Raw genomic sequence first — 24905 nt, 5'->3', positions numbered from 1 at the left:
CTGCAGTACAGAGAGAAAAGCACTCAATTTCTACTTCCGCATCAGTATCCATTCATTACAATCTAATGTGGCTAATGGAGCTCTGTCCAAGTGAAGACTTGTACTTCTTAAACTGAAACCTCCCTGTTTTTCAAGGTCTGCAAATAAAAGATGGGTTGTGCCCCTCCTTTCACATTTCTTCCTGTATATTTCCTTGAATTTCATTATTACTAAGAAACTGTAGAGGAATACATGCCAAAATATCTCAAGAAAAATGTCTTCTCTCAGCATGTCCAACTCCAATTCAACAGATTACAACAAATTTTTCAAGAGCTCATGCCAACTTAAATTTATTAATTCAATTGTAAAACAGACTGTGGAAAATTTAACTAAACAAAGCTTTCCCTCTACATCTCAATCAAGCTTACAGCTGAATACAGTAGTTATGAGAAGATCAGCACTTGTTCTCCATACTGCAATGTTTTTATGTTCAAGACATACACCAACAATAATTTCATGCAGCACCCTCAGACAAATGTTAAATTATTTTAAAATAAGGACCATTCTATATGTCAGCCAAGATTGCAAGGCCATTGAGAAGCTGAAGTGGCCGAACAGGAAGACTATATATCATGCTAGCGGTCTGAGAAGATAATTTCTCTTCCCTCCAATCCAATTGCCTTTAAAGGCAATGCTAACACAGAAGCCAAACATTTTAGAAATGCCTAATGCCAGATCCATAAACTTATATTTATTCATCAAAATAGATGGTTAGTGTTTCCCAAGTGGCCGGTGCTTAGCAGCTCTCACACATTTCAATGGTTCCTTTCAGTTCCTGAAAGTCAGTCCTCCTACTGCAAGGTAGGAGCCTGCTGCAATTGCTTAAAACCATGGTCATGATCTGTACACGGCCCTAGGAGGTTTTTTTGTGGTGTTTCCCACCCCTCCTAGTGTCAGTATACACTCAGTAATTGTGTGAGTGGACCTTCAACAAGCTACCTCAGGTGGTATCAAGGGATGCAGAATGATGGTCTCGGGTGTGTACGTCCTACAGACGGATCCCTTCCGCGTCTGCTCTTTGGAGCAATCTGTCTCATCGTCGTTTTGTACGATATCGCTGCTATCACTGTTGTTGGTCTCATAGTCAGAAGTGGCTTGCGCAGGATCATCTACAACACAAATCACAAAGCTTGTTGTGTGAACAGCAAGGATTGCATGAAAGTCATCCTGTGACCTTCTGAATAATAGCAACAGGATCTCTGACTCATAATACATATGTGCTGCTTGGCTGGGTCCAAAGTTGGACAATCTGTCCAAAGGCATTAAAGCATATACCCTGCAGAGTGTAAAAAATGGGATCGGGGATTGAAAAGTGAGAAAAATTTTGAGGACCATTATTTGAGCTGACTAGGTTACATGAGGGAAACTATTTCCTTTATATTTTAACTCCATTCTTCATTAGTGTTTTGCATATTTTGTACATACAAAAGGGAAAGGAATGTCAAAGACAATGTGTATGGTCTCACCTACGTATGTTCTCCTTTTATGACAGACAGGCATATCTGCCCTTTCAGTGAATGATTATTGAATTTTAACGGATGAGGAGTTTTTGATGGACAAAGAATTACCTGTTCTGTTCAGGGTGTGTGTGGTACCATCATTTCTATCTAGTGTCCCATCACCAGCTTCTATTTGATTATAGGGTCTGCCACAGCTGAAATACATCAAGAAACATCCACAATATAAAGAACTATGCGCATCAGACAGTCTTATGTAAAATGATTTCTTGCTGACAGTGTAAGATCATGTCGTACAGTATAAGCTATGGTACAGGGTGCATTCTCCAGTGAAAATTACCAGAGCAAGCTGAAGTTTTATTGGAAGTCAGGAATGTAAAAAGACAAAATACAAAAAGACCTTGGATTAACTGGCTACCACCATTAAATTTGTTGCAATAAGCCTACACCATCTGATATTTTTTTAAAATAAATCTTTTTATTCTCTAAGTTTATCAGTACAAAAAAATCACCTGGTTTACTACTACAGCTGCCCTATAAACATGAACTAAAATGATGAAAATGTGCCAGTGTGCCATACAATCTTATACTATTCAATTTGGATGCAGTCATGATGTGGCTTTACTCTCCTTTTCTTGCTTAAAACTTGAATATGTTCCTTTAAGGAGGAAAAAGGTATTTTACCATTACTTAAGTGACAACATACCAAGTACATCAGAACAAAGGGGGCATTTTGGACAGAACATGAGGTGAGTGATCTGGCATCGAGACATTTAGCAATGAAACTAGAAGACAGAGTTTGCTTCATCATTCCCAGAACAGAAAGACATTGTAGGAGGGATCACAATATCATGGCCTTTCCAAATGACTGTCCCTTCCCTTCCACTAAAATGCTTTATTCCTTGTGTGTGATTCCCTTTAAGCCCTAAATGTGAGTTCAATACCAGCTGGAACATTTCAAATTACAATGTCCCAGTAAGATTGAGGCTAGGACCTGAAGGAACAATGATATATCATGACAACAAGAGAGAACTTAATAAATTTGAAGCCTCATTTAGCAGCATTATATCAAGTCTGTCCATGAAAAACTGACATTTTAACATTTCTTTCTCTGGTTCCAGTCAGTATTTTGTGGCATATCTCACATATAACAGTCTTTGTAAAGCAACTATTACAAAATTATTTTGATTGGTCAAACTTTGTCCTAGAAACTTTTTACCAGTGTAAGTTCACCATGTAAAAATGGCTGAAATCCTATGCCAGATGACTTTTGACTGTGTGATCCAAAACATATTCTGGAGCTCGGTATGCCCTGCAAACATAATGAATCCCTGAAAGAATTTAAAATAAAAATGCAAATCTGTATACAATTATACTTGCAGTGCACAGCCAAGCAAATAAATCTTCGATCACTCAGGTTTATGAAAAAGATGAAAAAAATGTATTAATTACACTCTACCACGTTTGTTGTGGTTTCCATAAGGTCAATGCTAATAAGCCAAAATGTAAAAGAGAAAGAGTGCCCTTGATTGGTTGTAATGCTACAAGGCTTTTGCGTCATTATGAGTGTACCTCTTTATTTCCAGAACATATGCAAACTCACAGTGATTGAACATGTATGGTCTACATAAAACACTATATTAAAAAAAAAAAAAATATTACCGAGCCAACTAGTAGAACATTTAAAATCTGCTTTATATCAGAAGTAAACGTGCCCATGCAACTTTAACTTAACCTCCTTCATGCACAGGCATTGTAATATACTTCTTAATCACAAGATTGTTTAATATTTTTTCCACAGGATTCCTGCCTCATCCACTAAGCAGAATTAAAAATGATTACTCACAAGTTATTTTAACAGCATTGCCTGTTATATGTTCTTGTTTAATGCAGTTTTCAAACTCTGCTGTCCTACCACATTTCACTTTGTAAGTAAAAAAAAAAAAAAAAAAAAAACCATTAAAACTGCTGTCTTGATGCCACTGCCTGGGTGGAACTGATTTAAAGCACTGAACCCATCAATTCATTTCCCCTTTTGTTGTCGTTGGGGGAGGGATTGGTTTGGTGGTGGCAGAGGTTTGCTGACTTGGTATTATTTCCTAGCAAGGCAGTTTTTTTGGCAGTAAAAGTAGGGGATTGCATACCATGAAGACTAGCAATCTACAATCTGAAAGCTCAAAAATTAAAAGATTTATTTCTAGTGTTTGTTAATTTAACTCTCTCAGCTTGTCTTAGCCATTTAATGTCTTTGGGGTTTTTTTTGGTTTTTTTGTTTTGTTTTGTTTTGGGGTATTTGTTACGTTTTGCTGTTGGGGTTTTTTTAATTGTGCTTACATTACTAATGGGTGCATTATTTATGTGCTGTTGGTTCAGCTTGTATCTGTGGATATGACATCTCTATATACTAATGGCTAGAAATGTGACAGCGCTTATGATTTTTTAATGGACATTAAAGCAACAGTGACTATTAGTAATAGTGGATGCCAATTCTTTTAGCAGTTACTACATCATAATATTTTAAATAATGTGTTTGTTTCAAATAATGAACAGCAAAGCCTATGCCAGCAATGTAACTATTTGTAATGCTTACACAGCCTAAGCATTTGAAAAGAAGGAAATTAAGAACCTAAATATGCTATGCAACCTACACAGATCACATAAGACAGTAGCCACATAAAAGCTAATGAGCATTTTACCAATGAATACGTTGAAATCAAAGTCTACATATATCAAGAAAATATATTTCGTTCAAGGAAGAAGGCTTCTAAATACCAGTGGTTCTCACTATTCTGAATTGGGACACATTGCAAGCTCCAGTAATCTAACTCAGCAACTGAATCATTTTTGAGAAGATAAGCAGAACAACTTTTTTTCTGAAATGCTGATTTTGCAGAGCAGTCTGCATAATCTAATAATGGGCTACTTTAAAGTGTGAAATTAACCTGTATTAACGTAACTCTCAGCAGTAGGACGAACTCAGCTGCAGCTGATTTCTGAAAAAAATCCCAATGCTACATAATCTGACTCTGCCCTAGGGAGGGTAGGATCCACTCCTGAGAGAGCGCTCAAAATGACGCAGTCTTCAGGCATTGTTGGAACACCTTTATCAGAAGGCTACAGGCCAGCAGCTTTTAATCTCTAGTAGTCAGATTTTTCTATCAAACATCAGGTGCCTGTTGTGAAAGACTTGGCCTGTGACCTGATAGTGTTAAAGGCATGGCATGAGAAACACAAATTGTTAACATGAAATCCAACTTTGGGATCTGCAAGTTATTGATAAAGAATTTATTTATGAACCAGACTGTGCATCTGACATGAGTAAAAGCTGTAAATTTAACTAACCGTCTTGTACTTTAAAAGCACTTTGGAGCATGAACCTACACAACTACTCATATACAAAGAACTGCTTAGATATGGTGAAATATCAATACACAATACTGCAGCAAATCGCAAAAACTTGTATGTAGGCCAAAAGACCTTGTTCGCAAAAACAATGTGAAATGATTCCAATGCATGTCAAATTACTATCTTACCTGCTGCAAATGACAGAGGGGCTGATAATAGGGTCTGACAGGCTAGGTGCACTCTGAGTAGAGGTTAAGACTTTGTGTGGCTTTAAGCCTTGCTTGGTGTCAGTATCTGTAGAGTCTGGAAATGACACAGAAGAGGTTTTTCCAGTAGGACTTGTGGCAGGCGTCCCCTGAATTGGTGAATGGCATGGGGAGGAGAGAGGTGAGATATTCGGTGGGATACCTGGCAAGAGGAAAGAGGAGTCTTGTCAATTAATAGAAGTGGCAGATGGTTGTATGAGTTCACCATGCAGAAATACTCCTCTTGAGATGTGCAGGTACCAGCATAGCTTCCAAACAGAAAGAGAAAACCCTTCTCCACTCTGAGCCAAGCCCATGGCTGTCACAGAAAGATGAAGCTCCATTAATATCAGTCACTTCTACATGCTGAAGATCTGGCTCAAAATACGAAGCATATTCTCCCTGTTGAGTAGGATGCACTAACTGGCAGGCATGAAATGAAAGGCATGCCTTAGTGGCACGACTATTGGTATCAACATGTTCTGGCGACAGAGATACTAGCTCCAAATAGGCAGCTCCCAGACCCATCTGCAATTTCTCTGCTTCACTGTCTCCATCTGTAAAGCAGGGACAAGAAAGGCTTACACACAGTCCCACCAAATATGAATTTCTACGTGTGTGAAGACTAGCAATAAATGAAAAAACCTATATTTAGTAGTCATACGTTTATGAGTATAAAATATTGCACTTATGGTGCCATTTCCACATTCCTCACAGAATTGAGCCATGATCTTGTACAGCTTGAGTTTATTTTTCAGTATCTGTTGCTCACTATGGGAGACTTGTGACCATTACCTTAACCACACGGTATTGTACTCCTGAGCTAGTGTATCAGAAACTGCCAATGTCCACATGTGCGAACACTAGCAAGATGTCATTCTCTCTGTCCCCTATTCTATGGAAGCACCACTGCAAAGAAGAAAACTGGCATCTGCCAATCCAGTGTTTGAGACTTCTCTTCAAATCCACTTTAGATTTTCTAGTCTCAGACAAAAAGGTCCCATTCACAAGAAAGTGCAGGGGAGCAAAGATAATCTATCTTAAAAGGAAACGCATGTAAATTGACTTAACCTCCTGAGCTTTGTTCTAAAGTTTGTAAGAACTCAGCCCCAGTTCATTCACCATATTCATCTTCAAAGCCAAATGATACAAAGAGCTTGAGAACTTTAACTGGGTTTATGTTTGAATTGTGCCCACTATCTAAATGTGTTCCAGACACAAAAAAATATCTTAGAGTAAGGCAATATGCTGATCTAAGTTTATGAAATAGTAATCTTGCAGGATGTTTGTGTGCAGTTCCAGTGGTTTTTCCTGATAACAACTTACTGTGATACGAGGTTAAAATATGATTTACTGTTGACAGTCCAAGACTTAAAAATAATCTCTGGCAGTTACTAAACTGTAATTTTGAGATATCCAACATCTAAGTTTTGATTAGGGTATTTCTTCAGCAAACATGTGGTATGTATTACTGCCTTAATTCAATGATTGCAACTAGGATATTACGCTAGTCTTGAGATCAGAAACCTACAGCCTACAGACCAATTAAAAGGTTATCAGATGGCCATGATATATGGATATTGCTTTAAAATACAGAAAGCCTCGGTTTCACATTTACTAATCCTTGGAGATATCTGCTTTCCATCCAACAAAACTATGTCTTTAAAAACATTTCACAGCCTGTTAGTTGCACAGGGGATTGAGTTGCATTATTATCTATATTTGAGCTACATGTTCCCAGGTAATCTTCATGACTGTTAGAGAATACAATATATGTGGTCATCTTTCAACAACTTAAAGCAAGTCCTGGGAATTTAAATAGTAATTTTCACAATAATGTTTCTCATCATAGCCGGCTTTCTACTGCTGGTCTGGGCTCCTGTCTCTTGAAATATGTTTGGTTGTTTTTGTTTCTGTTTTTGTTTTTAAAACAGTAATTTGCCAGGATAGGTAACCAAAAATGAATAAATTTACCAGAAAAATGCAGACCTGCTTTCAATAAGCCAACATTTAACCATTTATTGGCAAAAGTAAGAGAAAACATATCTTGCTACAGCAAGGAACTCTGACCAATCAACATAAGATGAACAATACAGGGAGAACTTTTTTAAGTACCTCCATCTGCTTAGGTCCACCAGAACTTTTACACATGTGCAGTACTGAAGAAATAAAACAGTTAACTTGAATGTCATGTGAAATTACAAATGAAAACACTTGAGTTTACCTGTGAATTTTGCCAAAATAGGTATAGCTTGCAGTATTTTAAAATGCTAATGTTTTCACGCATAAAAACACATTTTGTAAATTAACAGATTTACAAATTTATCTAGATCAATTTATACCATGAATTATTATATATTGCCAATGGCGTTAATATATAAAAGTCTAATTTGTATTAACTAGTGCAAATTGAACCAATTCTTTAGTTGGAACACAAAACCAAATTATAACTAAAAGTGCATGATTACAAACAGTCTAAAACATCAAAATATTGGTCTTCTACATAAAACATTGACCCAAAATTGCTTGTGATGGAACGGAGCTCTCCCTCCATCACCGGGCAGCTTGTGTCGTTGGGCAACAGAAATGACTTAACACTTTCTGGAAGTAGAAGAGGCTAAATGTAAAACTGACTGATGGGGTCAGTAAGTCTCATTTTCAATGTATAAAATATTACCCACACAGAGACTGCCCCCCTTTCAAGTTAATAGGTTCATCACTGAAAATTGCAAGTCCAAGTTGGATTTGTTTTGTTCTAAAACAAATTCCTGGATTCTTTGTACTATACCTCCATTATTTTCCAGTTTAAATTTTATTCATTTGCCTATGTGCTTACTATCTTCTAAGATAATATTGTGTTACTTAATCTTCACTGTGGTATAACAAAGCAGCTTCTGTACAAGAGGAGATTAAACAAACTCTTCAGTTTGAAAAGGAGATGCAATGTGACAGTGCTAGATATGCAGAATAATTGTGCAGCCATATCTTCAAACCCATCTCTAAGTTTGGGTTCTCTGACTTTTCTGATGTCAGGCCTCAGGCACCTATCAATTTCCATCTGATGTCTGGGTGGCCTGTATCTCTGAATAACATTGTTTCAACATTATTCCATGTCTGGGGAAAAAAAAAATAAACGGCTGATTTAAAAAAGGAAGGCCTTGTGATCATTTTGAATTACATGTTAAAGCATGGGGAAACATTACTTTATCCTGCCTTTCTACAAAAAAATCCATTTTACTATGGATTAAGACTGATTCACGGCTGTCATACTGTATATTTCATTATCAGTTAAGAAGTCACCTTCTCAATTTCTTCAGTTAAAACAGGAGTCATTTTTTAAAGGCCCTAAATGCTGAGTAAAAACTCACATATTTCTCATCTCTAAAAATCAGCAGGAACTACTTGGACTTTCTCAGTGACGAACATACAGAGATAGACCTCTGAGTTATAATGGCTGTATCTTGGATATGTTTGCATAAGACAGGTCAGTTGCTGCCTACAGCTCTGAATGGCTTTATGTAGATTGTACTTCAAGCAATCTCAGTCAGGCAATATACACAGACAGTTAATTTGACAAATGTCATAGAAAACATTCTGTTCTCAGCCCTGTTGCAGTCAAGGGAATTACATGGATATAAATCACAACATGATTTAGTATCACACTTGCCACATCATGTCATGACTAACCTCTGTAAATCATAAAAGTCAAAACATTTACAATGGCATCACCATGAGCTATAATATTTTAAGGCACTGTTGTTGCTTTTTTTTTTCTTTAATAAAGAAAATAACTATATTTATATTGATGGAAAAATAAGAAAAGACACAGATTGGACAGAGACCAAAAGCAGCTGCACGTGCTAGTCACAGTGAAGCAGCTAAGCAAGCCTGACAGATGCCCACTCACCTTGCCGGCTCTGCCTTTTGGCATTCAGGTGGTTGGTAGAGGACATGGTGTAAGAGGTGGAGAAGGACCTGCTCTTCGTGAGTGTCATCAGAATTGAGCTGTTCCAGGAGTCAGCACTGCAAAACCAGAGCACAAACAAGCATCGTTTGAAACAGTAAAAGGCCCAAATGGCAGATCTTAAGAAGTCAGGAGCCACAGCAAGATGTATGCGATACTATGATAGCACAAAAACTGACGAGGAAAACAGCGTCTATCTGCTGGCTGAACTGCTATTTGTGAGGCGCTCAGTATTGTATTCAGCAAAAATATTTACACTGCAGATGCTCTAAAGCTGGGCTTCCTTCAGTGCTGAGGCCTATTCACTTTATTTATGCAAAGATGTCTTCATTATATTGTTCTGACAGTAGAAAGAGGCTTAAAAGTTGACTTGAAATAAGTTAAATTTATATTCTCTTTTAACGCCTCCTTACAAGAGCCAGAAGTGCCAGAAGGTCTCAGTGTAAATGAAAAATCCGTCTCCTTGACTCCTCTGCTGCAACTGCCAAGGCAGATACCCAGTAACCCTTCGGGCACTGGAGGAGCTCCTCAGGAGGCTGGAAGAGGCTTGGAAGAGCCCTGCATTGCTGTTGCTAGCGGTGGGCCTCTTCTCTGGGTGAAGCACTTCATGCTATAGCCAACTGAAACGCATGCTGCATCTCAAAAGAAATCCTACTGACAGACCCTGAAGGCATTGGTCACTGATCCAAGAGGAACTCACTGGAGGAGAATAGGGTGAATGAGTCTGTGTGTGTGTGGAACAAATGCTGGTCTCCTACAACAGGATAAGTTTGTCCTTTCAGCCTTCAGGCTATGTACCAGATGAGGCCAAATACTTCTGTAAAGCAAGAGAATTGTATTTGTCATTGTCTTCCTGAATGACACTCATCAAATGTCAGCTGCTTGCAGGGAGGTAGCACTGGCTCTTATCATGAGGCCTACGACCTCTATCCGTGAGGCCTCTCAGCCTCACATCCAAGCGATGAGAGAAGAAGCCTTGTAAAGCAGCCTAGTCCCAGCTGAACTTGAAAAATTCAACTTGGGGAAAAAAAAAAAAAAGTGTTCTGAAAGAACAAAGCATGTAACATCAACTTAACTCTACAAATACCTTATCGTTTTGGAAGAGCGAGCACTACCTACAAAAATATTTGCAGGTTGTTTTTTGGCCCAAATTCCCATAATCTGTGATAAAGTAAGATGAAAAAAGAATCCAGCTGTTTGTTGGTTTGGGGTTTTTTTTGTTTTGTTTCGTGGTTTTGTTTTTTAACTGACAGGAAGACTACAACGCACTGACCCACTGTAAAGAAAAAACAAATCAAAACAAAAACCCCCAAACCACATTCTTTGACTTCTTAAGGGAGAAGCATTGGATATAGAAGTGACTGAGGGAAGGCAGGTAGAAGCTCTGTTATTTTTCCCCTATCATTTGAAGCTGTAAGAGGACCATGTCCTACCAGTTTAGTGACATGGGATTGGAAGAATACAGGATTACTACTCTCAAACAGAGATTTAAGGGGGATTTTTGCAAATATATGACTATAGAAATCTAGAGGTGATGTCCCAGACTGTGACGAACAAGTTGCAGATTTTGTAAATACAGAATCTGCCGCAACCCCTCAAACCACAAAATGTTTCTTTCTCTGTGACCTGTGGCGTGCTTGAATTTGGTACAGGGGAAGTGGCAGATAATCAAGATTTTTTTACCTCTTCAGTTCAACATTCTTTTCCTTGAAAGCAAATCTGTATTGGTCTGCCAAAATTTTTAAAGCTAGACTTATAGGATTCATTTTTCCCCTTTCTGGAATACACGTTGTTTCTCCTACTGTAAAAGAAGAACTGAAAACAGTAGGCTGGGAGGTTTGACAGAGCTGTAATTATACAATTGGCGACATTAAACGTAGGAAGAATTGATAGCACGCTTAGTTGGCTCATCATGCAGAGTTATATAACAACTGTAGAAAAGGACCAACAATAATATTTAATTGCTCTCCTTCTCCCTCTGATTCCCATCTTAGGATGCTTACATACTACGTGAGAGTCTGGGATCAACAGTATAAATCAAATGCACCCTGGGAACCACAGGCCGGTGACTCAAGAACATTTCCATTTGGTTATAGCTTCTTTATATTTACTTTTACTGAGATACATGGGACTCCTCAGAAAGGGAACTTTGGCTAACCACGTATTTTTCTTGCACCAGACATGCAGTGTACTCTGCAGGCTGCCTTGAGCACCTAGGCGCCCTTCATGAAAGCTTCCTCTATGGGAAAGGTTTAAGTATCTGGAAAAAAGGCTGATCAAAGCAGCTTTCTGGGGCTGCATTCACTCAAGCTATCCAACAGGAAACGCTAGTGATGTTGATCCTTCTCAGGTCCTATCTTTTTCTCCACTACCGGTACCAAATTTCAAACTGCAGAAAAACACATGAGTCTTCTGATGTCAGCACTCTGAATTCTCTTCTTGAATTTGGTGCTTTTGCTCTGCTCTTCCTTTCGCCATAGCAAAGCATGTCTCCACACTCTCTCCTCATCCACCAGCTCCAAGATGATAGCCCTTGAAGATGTGGAGAGGGGACCTGAACTTTATTCTCACAGAGTGGCACCGTGGCTGCATGACTGACTGCCCTCTGTCTTTCCTTTGAAGGCTCTGCTCCTTTCTGTCTAGAATACAAAAGTATTTCTAGAGCCAGAAAGGAGGAAATCCTGTTGAAATAGCTATGCAACATATCATAGTTAACAGCACCTGGGACCCAACCCTCTTTTCTCACAAACAAGTGCCATTCCCACAAGACTGACATCCATTCAACTCCTTCCTTCACTGGCTGCTACTGGATTATCTGCCACAGCCCTTGCAGAGGGTTAAATGTAGCTCACCTCAGGCTATCTGATAGCACAAAAGTCCCAAAATGCAAGGTACCTAGGTCTGAATGCCCTCAGGCAGAGAAGCAACTTTATTAGGGTAGTCCTCTGTGAATGCCCTAAACCAGTCAGCAGCTGAGCGGACACAACTTCTCTCTCTCCATTTCATGGGAGGACTTGTTTTTTATGATACTGCCTCAGGCCCTGAGAAACAGAGAATGAGCAAGAGTGAGCAAGGAATACCTAACTGATATAGTCAGTCATGAGGGACTATAGCTGTAAGATAAAAACCCATCTCTTTAGAATAGGGAGAACTAGTGCACTTCTGGGTAACTCTGAAAGACTTTCAGGGATATGCTTTAGGAAACTGGAACTAAATTTTGGTTTGGGCACAAAATGGAGTAGATAGGTACCTCAGCCTATGCAAATCTCTTGGCAGATCTAATACTGTGTTTCTACAATGCACTATATAAACACAACCTTGAAGTGTATGTGTCATGATTGAATCCAGAACTCTTTTTCCAGGCAAGAGAAACAAATCATGTACAATTTCTCCAATGATTTTGCTGAAATTAATTTCAACGTTTTAATAATTACAGCCTGCTTACAGAACCCTTGAAAATATGGGGCTTCTTAAATGAATAAGTAAATAAATGCATCAAAAATAGAAGCAGGCACTCAGTCTGCACCCAACAAAACAGCTGTGTGTATTTGCTTCTTGTGGCAAATTAGGAAAAGCCTTTTAACTAGATGAGACAGTTGGGATTAAGGATGGGACAGCCAGGATTCTGAATCCCAGAAGCTAAACTCTGTGGTCAATGGGAAAGAAGTGTTCCACTGCAGTGCTTAAAATTAGGGAAAGTACAGCAATCATCCTGCAAGAAAACTACACTGCCCATTTCATTTTCAGCTTTGCTTTCAACCTCTACTAGCAAATCTTCCTTTGTAATTTTTCTCCTAGATTATACCTTTTTTTTTTTCCCCAATGGTAACAAATCTATTTTCTTCTCTTTGCTAAATCACTTTTTAACTTACTTAACTCAATAGTTTTTATTTACCATCTATTGCTGGTATTGTATTTGTATGAGTTCATTCAGAAAGCCCTAAGCACTTCTTGTATTCTGGAATTATGTGCGTACATTGGATGCAGGGCATGCACAGTGCTGTATGGTCTGATGATACTCATCTCCATGGGCAGAAAACCACAAAATTGTGTATTTTAGGAAGGTCCACTTAAAATCAGGGTTTGTGTTCTGGAAGTTAGTATCTGGAGGATGGACAAGTGCTTTATGATCTGGTTTAATGACAGGACCACATCACTAGGTGTGTTCTTAGAAGTGATGTTCAGCAGCTAGCTTACTTGTTAGAATTTTTTCTTGGCTGGGCAATACCCGTGGAGGAAACCACTGCCTGTCAAGAAATCTTTAACCAGGTATCTTGCCTTGTTTTCAATTTTATTGTGCAATTCTGCACTTCACTAGCATAAATAATTTTTAAAAAAAATTTTGCTTCCCAATAATAGGAATAGTTTTGGCATAATCTGACTACAATTTGGAATGCCACTTCTTTGGCAATCCAGTTTAGTGTATCATGATGAACTAGTTCTAATACACTTTCAAGTCAGCATTTTTAAATGAGGGATACATCACACAGAAATTTGCCCACAGAGAGACATAAAAGAGAGAGGAGGTAATTTGTAACCTGGATGAAGATGATTCATGAGGTTTGATGCTGGCACTGCGATCCCTTCTCACTGGAGCTGGCTCCAGTGTAGGTAGTCCTGTGGCTGATGTTGTTGTGGTCCAAGTTGAGGACACTCGTCTCAGCAGTCCTGGAGGCAAACTTCTTCGTAAGCGCTAGAGAGAAATCAGTTGTTTAGAGTTTATACAGGCTTACAAAAACTTTAAACATGCAGAAGAAAAACATTTCCATTTGGTTAATTCTGCCTGACAACCCCTAGTGAGGTACCTTAAATCCGGATTCTCCTAGATATTATGGTGCCTACCTTCTAGTCAAATCAACACAGCTGGTGCTTTAAATGTTTGAGGGTCTGGACCACCCTCCCCATTTCAAGTTTAAAAAAAGGTATATATCCATAGCCACAGATGTTGAACACTCAGAGCTCTCACTGGAGTCAGCCAACGTTGGTTGTGGTCTTCAAAAATTTTGGTCTTACATGATGCGGCCAAAGGCACTTAAACAAGTCATCAGGGCCATAAAGGTGAACAAGGGATTGGAGCATCTGTCATAAAAGGAGAGGCTGAGAGAGCTGGGATTGTTCAACCTGAAGAAGAGAAGGCACAGGGGAGATCCTACCAATGCATATAAATACTTTATGGGAGGGTGTAAGGAAGATGGAGCCAGGCTCTTTCCAGTGGTGTCCAGTGACAGGACAAGAGGCAATGGGACACAAATTGAAATACATGAAATTCCATTTAAATGTAAGAAAATATTTTTTACTGTGAGGATGACTAAACACTGAAAGAAGTTGCCCAGGGAGGCTGTGGAGTCTACATCCATGGAGATACTCAAAACCCAACCGGACATCCTCCTGAGAAATCTGCTCTAGGTTGAGCCTAGAGAAACCTGCTCCAGGCTTAATTTGTTTGAGCTGAGGGACTGGACTAGACGATCTCCAGATTAACCTCAACTGTGATTTAAACTGTCATGAATGCTCAGAATGAGAGATTCAAGGCAAGAAAGGCTGTAGGAAAAATAAGGAAAGGGAGTTCCAACTTTTCTTCCTGCTATATCTACCCAATCCAAAGACCATCCACTGAAATAAAACTTTCATGCTCTGGGATATGACATCTCCTGAAAAGCTTAGAGAAAGCATCACTGTTTACAGCAGATTTTTCTTGACAACCTTGCATTTTTCTTTCACTTGACTCTTCCTTTTCTCCACTAATAGGACTCACGTTGTTTTTCCAAATTTTTGAAGGCAGAGGTAATAAAGGATGATGATAGAGAGTTTCTGGGGATCCAGATTTGTGTTGTAGATGCTATAATTTTGTAAGATGTTTCTCTTGTAGTTCTCGTGAAGTGTTTATAGTTAACAACTAAAATAAATATGTCTCTGTGATGGAGAGCTTTGACTTTGCCAGAGGGTTAAGAGATAAGAGATGGAAGATACTTGTGGTTCTGAAGCTGAAACTTGAAGATAAATATGTTAGCATACTATCTCCTTACCCAAAATGCTCGGCATCAGATTCTTAAGTTAAAGACCCTAAATCTATATTTAGACATTTAAATAAAGGACTGCAAACTATTAGTTTTATGAACCATAATACATTTAGGTCAGTGAATTCTTCACTCAAATTAGTTCTCTGTAGCATTAGCTCACTTCATCCTTCATTTCTCTTCTCACTTGGTATTATGCAACAGCAAACTGGAATCTGTTCACTGTGTTTGCTCATGTGATGGCAGTGTTCTCCCACTTAAATTTTCCCCTCAGAGCCTAGAGTACAGCTATTATAGACATGTACACTAAAATAAACTAGAAAATGTGCTTAGAAACCTGTGAACATCCATTTTATATACAGCTGCTACATAGGCAAATAGGGTAATAATTATCATCACACTAAAATAAATTAAAAAAGAATCACAAGTGTTGCAATTCAGATGCTGGGAAATGTTGGAATGAATGCTGGCTCTGCCATTTAAACTGTTAAAACTTAAAAGCATTCGCCTGCGCAACGTACTCTGCCTATATTTAATTTTACAAGGGAGATTGCAGTACAAAAGTACTTTGGTTTAGTTTCAAAAGTGAAATGTCAGCCTTGCAGGACAGCTAATTAGCAACGAACCTATAATTCAAACTACTTCAAAGCTGGATGCGTTCTTTCTAGTTGTTCATTTACTAAATGTGGGTGGCTAACACTGATTATTTCCTGTCAGATTCCTTAGCATTCATAAAGCCATCTGTCAAGGCAGTAATATATTATTTTTTCTTTGGTTCAGTCTTCTTTTTCTTCTCAAGCCTGCTTCTCATGAGCTCACAATATTTGTCACACTAAGTATTGTGGTGATCTTTTTTGGTTTTTTGTCTGTTTGGTATCCAACATTTTAAACTTGATCCAAAGCACCTGGAGGTCATCAATAGAGACTTTTTCATTGACTTCAATAGGTTTCACATCTCTAGCTAAGGGAAGGAAGAAGAGACTGAAATTCATACAGAATTTCAAATTCCAGTCCTCAAAGTGAGCAAAAAGGTCCCTCACATTACTACTTAATTTCCCACTGCTCACTGACTAGGATAGCCAACCCACATGCAGTGTCTCAAATCTTGTGAGTGGGAGGAGAATTTCCCTGTGAGAAGTAATGAGGTGGACTTGTGAGTCTGTATGCTGAAAGGCTTTTGCTTGCTCTGCTCCCTATCATTTCTTCTCTCAAGCTCCAGCCAACACCTACGAGGAAATACGCACACTGCCCATGTGAGCTATCTTGTGTCAAACATAATCTTCTAAAGATGCCTGAACCAAAGTTAACCTGGCCATGAGCTGAAGGATACACAGGAACTGTCTTACTATGAAACCAACATCTACTTAGCTGTCCTTTTATAGTAGAGCATCATCAGTGCATAAGATGTTAATCTGAAGCCAACAAGCAAAAAGCCCTGTAACATCTCCCACTAGTCCAGTGCTGTCCCTTTAGGCAGAGCCAAGTTACAAGATGATAGGTGGGGTCCAGTACTCACCTTGGGAATAGCTAGTTTCTCTCCTTTCTCTGGACATTCCTCAGAGTCAGAGCAGGTGTAGTTCTCACTGAAGGAGACCAAAGGGTTCACCCTTGGCTTGTGGATGGCCTGGAAGGTTAACTGCGTATTGAGCAGGTTGCTCACTGTTCTCAGTGAAGTACACACGTTGGGGGGCAGTGAAGGATCTGCCAGAAGGTCTGTAATGAGCCCATGTGCTTCTCCCATGACAGCGATATCCACTGTGATACTGGTACCAGAAGACTAAAGAAGACAAAAATAATACATGTAAAGCAATAGACGTGAGCAGTATCTAAAGTTGTGGTGAATGCTCTGCAACTTTTCTTAAAGCAGTTACCCACAAGGGGAAAAATAATAACATGAATTAATTCTTTAAATAAGGAGAATCATGCTGAATAGATCAATCATCAGGCATAATGCTCACAGACCGCAAAGACTTTGGAATTTCATCATATCTGATTTCACAGCTTTCACCATCTGCAGCTGATGTAACCCATGTGAATGAGTTGTTCAGGCTCCCTACAGAGATATAGTCAATGGCCAGGAGCACACAAATAATTTTGGAGATATAGCTTGGGATGGGAAGATCAGGTTCGAGAATATCTAAGGAACCTGAAGGTGCACAAGTCCATGGGACCTGAGGAGTTGCATCTGCGGGTCTTCAGGAAACTGGCGGATGAAGTGGCCAGGCCACTCTCCATCATATTTGAGAAGTCCTGGCAGTCCAGCGAAGTTCCTGCCAAGTGGAAGAGGGGGAATATAACCCCATTTTTAAGAAGGGAAAAAAGGAAGACCCAGGGAACTACAGGCCGGTCAGCCTCACCTCCATGCCTGGCAAGATCATGGAGCAGACCCTCCTGGAGACTATGCTCAGGCACATGGAAAATAAGGAGGTGATTGGTGACAGCCAACACGGCTTCACAAAGGGCAAATAGTGCCTGACAAGCTTGGTGGCCTTCTATGATGGGGTTACAGCGTCCGTGGACAAGGGAAGGGCAACTGATGTCATCTACCTGGGCTTGTGCAAGGCATTTGACACTGTCCCACACGACATCCTTGTCTCTAAATTGGAGACACGGATTCGATGGATGGACCACCCAGTGGATAAGGAACTGGCTGGATGGTCGCACTCAAAGAGTTGTGGTCAACGGCTCAATGTCCAAGTGGAGAACGGTGATGAGTGGCGTCCCTCATGGGTCAGTACTGGGACCGGCACTATTCAAAATCTTTGTCGGTGACATGAACAGTGGGATTGAGTGCACCCTCAGCAAGTTTGCCGACGACACCAAGCTGTGTGGTGTGGTCGACATGCTGGAGGGAAGGGATGCCATCCAGAGGGATCTGGACAGGCTGGAGAGGTGGGCCTGTGCAAACTGCATGAAGTGCAACAAGGCCAAGTGCAAGGCCCTGCATGTGGGTCGGCACAATCCCAAGCACGACTATAGGCTGGGTGAGGAATGGATTGAAAGCAGCCCCGAGGAGAAGGACTGATCAGAGGGCTGGAGCACCTCTCCTATGAGGACAGGCTGAGAGAGAGTTGGGATTGTTCAGCCTGGAGAAGAGAAGGCTCTGGGGAGATCTAATTACGGCCTGAAGGGGGCCTACAGGAAAGCTGGGGAGGGACTGTTTATCAGGGAGTGTAGTGACAGGACAAGCGGTAATGGGTTTAAGCTGAAGGAGGGTCGATTTAGATTAGATGTTAGGAAGAAATTCTTTACTGTGAGAGTGGTGAGGCCCTGGAACAGGTTGCCCAGAGAGGTTGTGGAGGCCCCATCCCTGGAAGTGTTTAAGACCAGGTTGGATGAGGCTTTGGGCAATGTGGTCTAGTGAAGGGTGTCCCTGCCCATGGCAGGGGGGTTGGAACTAGATGATCTTTGAGGTCCCTTCCAACCCTAACCATTCTACGATTCTATGAATCTCTTGAGAGATGCCTTTCTACTAACTACAGAGGCATCTAGAACAACTAATGTTCAACGCTTATGCTTAGATGAACAAAATGAATCCCAAGCATATGCTGAGATCTTTAAAATATCTCCACACTATTAAAATATAGCATTCTGGTACAGTGGCAACAACATTCTTCTCCAAGCCATTGTATATTCAGCAGCTATACCAAAAATGAAGTGGAGTAAAAAGTGGATTTTTTAATCCTTATTTTATTCAGACAGAAGTGATGAGAATAGTTACTCTACAGACTTGTACGACTGATTCAGATGGTCCTTACTTCCTCTTGGGTTTGAAGTATTTTCCTACTTTACATTTATCATTTATGAAGAACTATTCACTAAATTGATGCATAAGCAGAAATCATACCAAGGAGCAGCTCACATCACTGGCAAATCTGACACACTCTACCCAGTACATGTATATAATTGATCTGTAAATGACGCACTGCAAACCAACTGTGACCCAGGCAAACTGTGTTCATATGTGTAGTCCATCCATCACGCACGCAGGTGATGTAAGACAGCTGTAGCACTGGGGTTCCAGTGCACGCACAAGAGAGTTGATCCACAAATGCATCTTTGAGTTTCTCCAGAACTTCCTGACATTTGGCAGGTCCAACTACCAGTAGGGCAATATATTGGCACTAAAAGAAACAGTCTATTGCCAAAAGCAGGAAAGCTGTCAAGGCTGTCAATTGACAGCAATATGATACAAGTGCAAAAGACTGAGGATCTTTAAAATCTACTAGAAGAACAGTGAGACTGGATGCACATAGAAATAGAACAACTAGAAAGGCAGGAGGCATATGAACTTTCAATGCAGCAATGACATTTCAGCTTCACTAGCTGGTGCACTATAAATCATCATAAATTCTGCATGGAATCACTAATTCAAGACACTCCAAGACCGACCATTTTCCTTTGCTGTGTTTCTGACATGTAAGTTCAATCCTGCTGCTACTGTTTGGGACTTTTCAGCAGGTGTACATGCAGTTTGCCAGAGAGACCATTCCAGGATATTTTGTACTAATTTATTTTCATGTATTTCTTAGAAAAATCTAAGATACACAGTTTTCCAAATGGAGAAGTTATGCCTCTGAAAAGAACATACAGGTTTCTTGGAGTGGCAAGTACATAGCATGGAGAACTGGGCAGACTGCTTAGGAGAAGAGTGATCAGAACCCCGGACAGGAGTGACTCACCAGTGATAACATTTATGGACCTCACAACACATCAAAGAACAGTGCGACAGAGCTTAACACTGCTTCGTTCTCACAAAAGGCTTTATAGGCAATAGCAAAGTATTTCTGAGGGAAGTGATACAATATTAATGAAGTATAGCTAAACTTCTCCCCACTATCTTCCCAGCTGTGTAGTGTGGACATCAGGTCCTTGGCAATAGCTGTTTCACTCCACTCCTCGTGTCCTACTTCTTGCTAACACAGAGGTAAGCCAGAGGACCAGAAGACAGGCCTCCTCACTCACCATCCTCTCACGCAACCAGAAAACTAGCCTCTTCTTCCCACATTTCTTTTCTTTGTCATGATACGAAATAAAATAAACCAGAAGCTGCTTGATATACTGAAGTGCTATTTCATCCTACTGAAAAAAATTAATGGCTGAAGTTAATTTAATGGCTCTTTCATTGCTTATCCTCTCAGGACTGCACACAGAAGATCCTGGCAGATGCTAAAGAAAATTCTTAAATTAAAAGACAAGGCTTGGGATGGGAGGAATTAATTATCTATCTCAACCTCGGCCCTGAAAAACAGACCAAAGGGGAGTGAGGGAGAATACATCATTCAAAGTACGATAGAAGCCTCATATTTTCAGCAAAACTGCATAATCTACAGTTTGAAACTCTATTAAGCCTGGAGCCTGGAGTTGTTGACTGCCAATCAGAGACAGAGATTAATACTTCAGTGAAGTAAACAAGTCTGACTCAGCGGGCCATAAGCAGAGGCCAGATTTTGTACAGCAGTACTAACATTTTGCTAAGCAGCCAGCATTGTTCTTCGTGATTAGTACCAAGTGGGGAGAGGGAGAGACCTTCTCTTCTCCATGGTGAATTTCTGCCACATGGTCTCTGATATGCGGGGAGCCCTTGTCACATCTTGGTGACCCCTGCCTTTACTCTGGGACCCAGCAGATTTCTCTGACTGAAACACCAGGCTGTACTGAGCTATGCATGGAGCTGGTGCTGAGGCTGTATGGCCCAGGAAGAGGGATGCCACACATTGGGTCTGCATCCTCCCTCCTGAGCCGTGCCTGCACCTTACTGCGAAGGACAGTCTGCACTCAAATCGAGTTAGGTACTTACACACGTAACGCACAGTAACACTGCTGCAGCCCATGCCCCGGCAGAACAAATGAGTGGAAACAAAGCGATTCTTTCTTTGGAAGTGTGCCTTGAACCTGGGAAAGGCTTTGGAGCTTGGCAATAGCACATACAATACCACCTCACCCTCTACACAATGTGCTTTTCATAAAGCAAGGTGGCAGGACATTTTTCATTTTTGACCTGCAGATCTGACCCTTTCAACTGACACCTCACATAGAACCCATGTGGCCATCCACCTGGTCCATCTACAAGGAGCATGCCCAGAGAGGTCAGCTCCATGCCTACAAGGAGGTGCGCACAGGGTGTCCCTCACCATGGCTGAAATGAGACGTATATCCTGCGAGCATAGCCTTGTCAGGGTCACCATAAAACATCAACAGTTACCAATTTGTGCAACATGACATACTGCATTGCACAATACTTCAAAGTGAAAACACTGCACAGAATTGCAAAGACATCACTGTATCGTAGTGAGCTGCTTTAAATGGCACACACACACATATATATATAGCACAGTTACAGTATTGTTTGAACTACTTATAATGCTTAGAATGAGAGAATACGTAAAAGAACAGACCAAGCTTAAATTCCTCTTGAAGAAAGGCGCAGAAGAGGGTAAACACTGATATAATCCACTGATTTCAATACATTAACACCACATCCTAAATTGGTACAGTTTATATGTTGTAATTTAATTGCATAGAACTTGTACACAGAAAAACAGTTTCTTTTTTGAGCAGTTTGAGTATTTCACCTATCTCAGGATGAATTTAGACTACTATCAGACTAGTCTGACTAGATAAAATTACAGGTATTTAAATTATTATTTTCTAAAAACAGTTACAAATTGGATGCACAAAAACATTTTAAAATATTTTTTTTTTTAGATTCTCTACTACAAAATATTAGAGAATTGGGCATGTTTTGCAAACCATTACTCAGAAAATAAACTAAAATGTCTTTCCCTAAAGCACAAGAAAACCTGGAATTTTTTATAAAATACATCTCATGATGTGAAACAATATAAAGATTTATGCAAGACAGGAAATTGCTGAAAATTTTAGATTGTATATATTCACATACACACACGTGCACACATATACACACAGACAGTCCTTTTAGGGTGAAAGTGCATAGAAAATCTATGCTCAGACTTTGTAAGCAGTTTTCTACTAATGTGCATAGCCTCTGCATGAACTGATCTGGATTCTTTCCAAACCACTTTACTCATCGAAACTCAAAGGCCGGATACTGGGGAATAGAGGAATGAATAACATGTTTGCAATCAACACAAACAACTAACTTGATAAAACAAAACAAAACAAAAAAACAAGCAAAGAGCTAAGCTAAGGTGAATTTAATTTCACACTGGTTAGTATTCATTTACAAATCTATGCGAATAATTGTAAATGCAGTTTCCTCCCATGAATTTCAGAGAAGATTGGCTTACTGTTCACTTTGTGACTTCACTCCTCTGATTTAAGCGATGTCATGCAGTGACTAAAACTGAAATGCTTGAGGGCATGAGAATGAGAAAGCAAACAGGCTGGAAACAAAAGCAAAACCAGATCAACTAAATACTCTCATTGATAACTAAGGTAAAGAGCAAAATAATTTCCTTACAAAGCTGTAAAACAGTTGGTTTTGTGCTTTCTCCTCCCCCGGCCCCCACCCCCCTTTGTGTTTTTAAACTGGCATCCAGGCTGTTTTAGGCTGTGGTACCACCTGGAATACCTAACTGGGCCCAAATGCACTTGCTGTATGTTTTGGGGCATCTTTTTAAGTACAGAAATAAAAGAAAGGGTTTTCCCCTGAAGAACTTATATGTAAAATAAGATGGCCAGATCACAGTAGGATGCCTTAGAGACCGGGGACAGACATGCATAATTCACAGTACCGACTGTGCAATCACCTAAGTTTGCATGGGTGGGGGCTTTCTGGGAATTTGCAAGAAAACTTTCATGTACCAAAAAGCGCACATACTGCTGCAACTGCAGGACCGTATCACAAGTATCATGTCCCGCTGTCACACAGACAATTTTTGTCAGAGCAGGAAACTTATCTTCATGGAAAATTCTTAAATGCGATACGACAACAATATCCTGGTGAATTTTAATGATCACTTTGAATTTTTAAGTTTGAATAGTTTGTTTCAGATTCTGTAACGTGGCTAGGAAAAAAAACTTTCAAAATTTGCATAACCTTCTGTAGACTTTTTTATTACATTTCACAAAATCCCATTTGTTTTCTTCTATTAAATTATATTATGCATAAAAATCTAAGAATAATGTTTTACTCACTAGGGGAAAGAGCAGATAAAACTGTGTAGGAAAAACAATTTTAGGAAAATAGGAAAAACAAATTCCTTTATCCATAAGACCTGATAGCTAAATTTAGTTTATGAATTGTTCCTGGTCAAGAAACAGCTGACCCACCTGTGAAGCAGATTTGACATCCTTATACGTAACAGATGCCTCACTGCAAATAAAAGTCTCCCCCTCCATTGGTGTTTCGCCCATGATTCTCTTAAAACTGAACTCAACCAGCTTAACTAAAAAATACTGCTCGTTCTCCATCCTACAAGAAAGGATGATTAACATGACAACACAAAACCAGTCAAAATTTAACCATAATAAAAAAATAGAAAGAAGAAAGGAAGGAAGGAAGGACCTAGTTATCAAACACAAACCACAATTCATTTCACGCAGCCTCATGTTGGGGAAAAAATAAAATCTTCATTTGCTGCTGTGGCTTGTACAAGGAAAAGCATTGAAGGCAGAGATGCTGGCCTTTCACCATGTTACATTCAAGAACACTTTGTAAGAAAGAATGGGGGAGGCAAGGAGGAAAAAAGGGAAAAAAAGCAGCATCCAGCATATCTTCAATCTTCACACAATTACGAGCAACAATAAATCACAATTTGATATAGTTTCCAAGTCACATCATGAATACTCAGGCCAAGCTGTCTGGAAATAAAATTAAAAGCAAATATAATTCTCCATTATTTTAATGTCCACAGAGCGATTTGAAGGATAAACATGAATTGGCTTCTATGGAAATAATGAATCATTTTAAAGGCGCCACAGACTTAACTACTCCACCTTCCACTGAATGACTAAGGAGAAAAGTGTGCACACAATTCTTTGACATTCTACTTTTCTGTGTTTAAAAGCTGCAGTACTGGAGTCTTACCCAGACGACTTCTTATTTTTATTTTACTCTTATTTTGTACTGACACGAGATTTCAGGTTTTCTCTTCTCTGGTGAGCAAACAGGACATTTATGAGAATCTTTCTCCACCTTAATGAAGCACAGCATTTCCACTGCTTGTTGGAGGTGGACCAACCACAAGCTCTGTAAGGCATATTCTTTGGTAGGACTGAATATAGCATGTTCCCATTGCCTCATCACATTGATAAAAGGAAACCTTTCCTAATCATCAATGTAATCACTGATTTTGCTGCTGATTCTTCAAAGCACCCAGAGCCACATAACCGTAAACCAGATACTGACGCACAAAAGATGAGCCTGTAATGAGGGAAGAGTCTAGACCTTGTGTGAGCCATAACGATTACAGTTTTGACCCTGGTTATATGGCGCTTGGGATGGCACCACTGTAACAAAGCAGACGTTCCTGGTAGCAATTACACTGAACTGATCTGCAGAGCAGAAAATGTCATGACTGCCACATGCAGTGTGTCTGTAGCCTGAGCACTCGCCACCATGATGCCAGAGTCCAAGTATCGCAGCGCAGCCAGAGGAAATTTTTGAAAGTGGTTCTGCAAACAGAGATCTAATGAAGTGGGGCGCACTAAAGAGTGATATTTTTCGTCCCCTCAGCACTCACTGTATTGCAATGACCCCTTTCCTCAGCAACAGCCCTGTGGCCACACAGTCAGCAGGAGGCAGCCGTGCTTGGGGCTACGTGCATGCTGCTGAGCAGGCTTATTTATGTGAGGCTTTCTCTATAACCATGCACTGTGTTAAACTGCCAGTCATCAAGGCAAAGCTACTAAT

At 39.9% G+C, this 24905-nt stretch overlaps 1 protein-coding gene across 4 annotated transcripts in view; it reads right to left on the bottom strand.

Moving 5' to 3' along the window:
• Window positions 1-24905, bottom strand: part of PDE3A (phosphodiesterase 3A) — a 274755-nt gene that overhangs the window by 33254 nt on the left and 216596 nt on the right. For 3 of the 4 annotated variants that reach the window (XM_075758081.1, XM_075758061.1, XM_075758091.1), the window contains exons 3-8: window positions 16584-16844; window positions 13589-13743; window positions 8994-9109; window positions 5030-5249; window positions 1608-1693; window positions 979-1148 (exon numbers count right to left, since the gene is read on the bottom strand). In XM_075758081.1, coding sequence (XP_075614196.1) covers window positions 979-1148; window positions 1608-1693; window positions 5030-5249; window positions 8994-9109; window positions 13589-13743; window positions 16584-16844 — 1008 coding nt within the window. The remainder of the gene's footprint in view (window positions 1-978; window positions 1149-1607; window positions 1694-5029; window positions 5250-8993; window positions 9110-13588; window positions 13744-16583; window positions 16845-24905) is intronic. The other variant, XM_075758070.1, reaches the window with a different exon arrangement.

The sequence above is a fragment of the Balearica regulorum genome, chromosome 1, assembly GCF_011004875.1.
Source record: "Balearica regulorum gibbericeps isolate bBalReg1 chromosome 1, bBalReg1.pri, whole genome shotgun sequence".
Lineage (NCBI taxonomy): Eukaryota > Metazoa > Chordata > Aves > Gruiformes > Gruidae > Balearica > Balearica regulorum.
The sequence above is the reverse complement of the archived record's forward strand: the minus strand, read 5'-3'. Positions and strand labels throughout refer to the sequence as shown.